This window comes from Penaeus chinensis, chromosome 12 (assembly GCF_019202785.1).
Source record: "Penaeus chinensis breed Huanghai No. 1 chromosome 12, ASM1920278v2, whole genome shotgun sequence".
In the NCBI taxonomy this organism is placed as follows: Eukaryota; Metazoa; Arthropoda; class Malacostraca; order Decapoda; family Penaeidae; genus Penaeus; species Penaeus chinensis.
The window spans coordinates 28,355,646-28,360,645 of record NC_061830.1 but is presented as its reverse complement, the minus strand read 5'-3'; the positions used below and the strand labels follow the sequence as shown (position 1 = coordinate 28,360,645).

The window sequence follows — 5,000 nt, the reverse complement described above, 5'->3', positions numbered from 1 at the left end:
CACTGTTCAGCACACATCAAATGACATTCTTATTTTCATTTTGTGGTGGAAGGTTATTTAGGAAAACTGTACCAATATTCCAATCTCTTCCTCTTTCTAAATATCAACTTAGATTCTCAGGAGTTTGATAGTTGCGTCTGTCTCCACTTTTTCAACATGCTCAAACAACGTCTCATGGTCAAGACACAAGTTTAACCAATAACTAAACCACATTATCCTTCCCACCCCCCCAGGAAAACGTCAACGTCAAGCTGCCTGTCCTCCTCCACGACTGGAACAAGAACGTCAGAGATATATTCCGAAAAAAGTTTAGGAAACCCTCTCTCTCCCAAAGAGAGAATCCCGTCCCCTGTCTATCTGTTACATGGAAACCCACGAAACGCTGGCAAACGAAAATAAATACAAGAAATAAGAGAGACGGGTATCCTACTAACCCTCACAGATCCATTGTAAACACGTCGACTGCTTGTGACGTCATCAGTCGACAGGCTATTAAAGATTATTAATATAAAACTGCATTCTTAGATCTATGAACTTTCTTTGAGGTTTATACATGCAACTAAAATTAAGACGGATAATTTGCTATTTTTTTAAAAATTACTTCCCTCTTTCGTAATGCCACATCCGGTTTCTTTTTGATATGTACCGAAAAATTAAAAGAAAAAAAAATCCTCGGAAAATTAATGACACTTACAAGTAACAGAAAAAAAGCCACGGAACCCACGGATTTTCCTCAATAATTCTGAATACTTCCCCTAATTTAATATAAATGGAGTTTAAAAGGTAAAAAGCCGAAGTTGTCCAAGCAAGGCTGCTTCACCGGCTCTCTGTGGCGTGGAGGACAAAGGCTTCTTCTCCCTTCCTTTTTCCCCTTTTTTCTCCGGATATACTGGACTGAAGTGGATCGCGAGTGGATTCTGACACAGAGTTTCTCTATGAGGAGAGGGAGAGAGAAAGAGGAAGAAGGAGAGAGGAAATTAGATAAAAGAGAGCTAAAAAGGGTGGAAGGAAGGAAAGAGAGTAAGGTTGTTCATTGATGTGTGTGTGAATCTCGCTGGATAAATGTCAGAATTGCAGGCTGCCAATTCACAGCCTCCGTGTAAACGTCCAAGACTAGAGCCAGCTGTCAACGGAAGCACGGTAAGCCAAAAAATCAGTAGTAAATAAGGAATGTGAGACAGGAAGTAAAAGATGTTTGGAAATCCGGGTGTTTGCGGCGGGGAGGCATGAGGTTCCTCCCTCCCTCACAAAGAGCGTGGGTCCCATTTCGGGGGATTCGCCCTCCTTTAGCAGTTTGGGTTGGGGGTTTTGACGTGGGCGTGTTTCATAGCCTTTAGGTCTTGGTGTTCTGTGGAATAGAGGAAGGCAGTAGCCTTTTTAGGAGAGAAAATTAGATGGTGTTTGAAGGCGGGACGCAGCAGGAAGGGCATGCTGTTGCAAGGCGTTGCTCGCAGCCACGCCGCTGGGCTGGGATTTTGCTCGTTGTTTTGGGTGCTGGAGTCCTGGGGGACATTAGTTTTTAATTGTAATTTGTACATGGTAGTGTGCAACTAGTGTGCATTATGTTTAGGCAAAGGAGTAATTACTGTGTGTTTGTATGGTTGGCTGCATAATTCGTTTGTAGTGGAGGCAGTAGAAATGACTGTTTTCTTGTTTGAGGGGTTCGGTCACTTCGTAAACAGTTACCAAAACTCGTTTATATAGTTTGCTTGATATAACAACAAATTCATGCAAGTTACTGTGTGCATAATTGAAACAAGGAATAATAATCACAAGGTTGGAAGTCTGTGTGAAACCAAAATATTTCCATTTTTTTTGTAAATGTTTACATCACTGAAAATATGATGCCACTGCAGACATCTGTCTTAGACTAACAAATCTTCATCTATATTTTAGCAAGAGTGAACTTATAAATCTGTAACAGAAAACCAGTCCAAACATCATTATTAGAATGAATGTTGGTTATTTGTTGGCCCTTGTTAGGGTACCAAACAGCTGGGAAAGGATATATTCATTTAGGATATAGATGTTTTACGGTTGAATAATTGATTTTAATTACACATCATGTTGTTAGTTCCAGTTTGATAATGTTTAAGAACATGTAAAACAACACAATTTGATATAAAGGTCCTCTGATCTATGTACACAAAATAAACTTGACCCTATATATCAAAAGTCTCTGGATCAGGGCTTTACTCAATTTGTTTACTTGAAGGAAAGCCAAACAAGTTTGAATTCTTATATCATAACCAAAATACTTTCCCTGATGATAAAGAATGGAGTCGTCATTTGCTGCATTTGATAATGAAGGGAATAGTAAAATCACACAAGATGTTCCCATAATGATAGTGTTTATATTTTGTATATGTCTCTAAGCCTGACATTAGAAGTAGGGACTAAATCTCCACAATTACTGCACTTGTCAACTGTTATTTGTTTGCTATAGAAGCATATAAATATCTATAAAATTACAGCTGTATTGCGGATCTATACATAAAGATGAGGAAAATGAGGAGAGTGAGACAACCACATAGCCAGTGACGGGCTGTCAGAAAGGGAGAGGTTGTAAGAGTAAGATAAACAGCTAGGTTAGTATTACAAGCCTTTTCAAACTTTTATTGGTTGATCACGAGGAAATGGAATTTTAGTAAACAAACATGGGATTGTACTAAAATGGAAGAACCATTTCTATAATAAGAATTTAAAGCACAAAGACATTATTGTTACAATTTTAAAAGAAAGTTACCTTAATTTGGAAAATAAATTCCTTTTTAGCTTATCTGCTGTCTTTGTAAACAGACTGTGTAACTCAAGTATGGCACTGAGGAAAGTAGTACAAATTGTGGTACTATCTATCATTACGAAACATATAAGTGTATTTTCACATAGTTTTATCATACTGTCTGCAAATTATATAAAATACCATTATAGTTAATTGAGTTGACTAACTCCTTTGTTATCTATTCACATTTTACACACTGTAATTTGGTGTGAGGTCTTTGGCACAATGATCCATGATTCACCAATGCTATTGGATAAAGAAGACATGTCATCATTGTTGTGCATGGTATTCAAACTTGTGTAGAGATTGTAATGAACCAGATAAAACATTTTGTCACTGGTATGATCTGTCACATAAAAAATGTTGGGATAAAATGGAAACATTGAATTTGCATAGCACCATAGATTCATTTTAAAAACTTGGAGTACCAAAGTGCAAGCAACAGGGCATATTTGACATTAAACAGCATGTCTATACTATTTTCTTTGTGTGGTATCAGAGCTTCATCCAACTTTTTTATAAATTAGGTAATAATTTATTCTTATTTTTGTTGAAAAGAATGACCACTCTGGCTAGGGAAATATGGTGGTCAAGAGGGGGGGGTCACTGTAATTATAGAGGTGTCTGGGGACAGAGCCCCTGGTTAGGGAAACATGGTGAGCATAAGGGGTATTTGGAAGTTTTTTTGGTCATTTTGGCTCCTCTTCATCTAAAGATTGTTTTCTTAATAATTTTAAAATCTGTATAGGGAACGTGTGTGCACCCCCCTACCCTCCAACCTCCCCAAAAAATTGCCCCCCCCCCCCCAAGATTATAAGGGATAGGGTGAAAAATATAGGGAAAAATGAAAATTCCAGTTCCTCTAGAATTACTAATTTTTTTTGTAGGTGGCTATCCACTTGTATAACCATCTGTCTGCAGCAGAATTCACAAAAAAAAAAAAAAAACTACGATGGACATTTCAAAAACCCACAGATGATAGGCTAAATTGTATCTTTCTCAGAATCATTATTCGTTAAAACAGACTAGAGACTCGTGACTCGTGTGATAGTACCCTTGTCAAATGTCTTGTAACCACTTAAAATTTTAAAAAATAAATAGAAAAATAAATGTAGCAGTAATAGCATTAGCAGCAATCCTCCTAACTTGTTCAAAAAAAAAAATAATAAAAAAAAAAAAAATGCTCGTCTCAGGTTTCGCCAAGAAAATTTTTTGATGACAGGCATTTGAAAAGCTCAATAATAGATCCCAGAATATATATACAGGTGATTCCTGTTATTAACCATTTAATGCTTATGGATGCATCGTTATTCACATTTCAGTCTTTTGTTGTTAGGGTTCCAAAAATGTAAACCTATTTCAGCTAACACACAATAATATAAGAAATATAAAATGTAGGAAGATACAATATGAAAGGATTTAAAGATCAGATTAGAACATAAATTCTATGATGCATAAAAATCTAAAATTTGTGCCCACAACTATAGTATGTGCTAATTATAGTATGCTTAATTTGAAAACGCTGAAAAAAGCACTGATAACACATTATGTGTGTCATTCTGTAAATAATATCCCATGGGTAATTAAGTGTTCCCTTCCACTTTTCTAGTGAATGTGTCTTTTGGGGACATACTCACGTACACAGATAATTCTTGGAAATTGTTTGTTTAGCCGTTAAAAAAAACAACAGAATTACAGTTTTACGTAGCATTCTACAGTATCATAGATAAATGGTCAACTATACACACACTCAGAACTCAAAGATTTTTAAAGCAAAAAAGAAGAAAAGCTAGAGAGAAGCAGATTACTCTTCATTCTTTTTCTTATTTTTTATGTTGATGATGCCATTTCAAACATTGAATGTCTGACAATCCAAGGCCATTTACCTCAATCACACCTAATTCCTTCACAAGAAATGTTGTCTGAAATGGAGATGACAAGGCTAATGTAAAAGGTTGTAGTCCTCTCCCATCCACCAATGCAGTGTTCATAATCTGGAACATTTGTTTTATTAAGCCATTGGCCACCCCCCAGAACTTGTGTACATTTTTTTTCCTGTTGACTTCTGTTTAATAGAAATATACACGTTACTGTGTTTAGTATTAGTTTATGAAAAATTCTTATAGATAATATGGTTAAGCAAAAAAATAGATACAAAAAGTCTCATTCCTCATTACACCTTTTTATATTGTAATCATATGGTATATTGTGTATTGCT

General features: G+C 36.0%; 2 protein-coding genes across 5 annotated transcripts in view; one reads left to right on the top strand and one right to left on the bottom strand.

The window, feature by feature from the left end:
• LOC125031097 (dymeclin-like) overlaps positions 1–567 on the bottom strand; it is a 20,245-nt gene extending 19,678 nt beyond the window's left edge. For all 3 annotated transcript variants that reach the window (XM_047621587.1, XM_047621590.1, XM_047621589.1), the window contains exon 1: positions 435–567. The gene's annotated coding sequence lies outside the window, so the exon portion shown is untranslated. The remainder of the gene's footprint in view (positions 1–434) is intronic.
• Positions 568–806: 239 nt separating this feature from the next.
• Positions 807–5,000, top strand: part of LOC125031096 (ubiquitin-like modifier-activating enzyme 1) — a 51,808-nt gene continuing 47,614 nt past the window's right edge. For both annotated transcript variants that reach the window (XM_047621580.1, XM_047621585.1), the window contains exon 1: positions 807–1,140. In XM_047621580.1, coding sequence (XP_047477536.1) covers positions 1,063–1,140 — 78 coding nt within the window. In that variant the 5' untranslated portion in view covers positions 807–1,062. The remainder of the gene's footprint in view (positions 1,141–5,000) is intronic.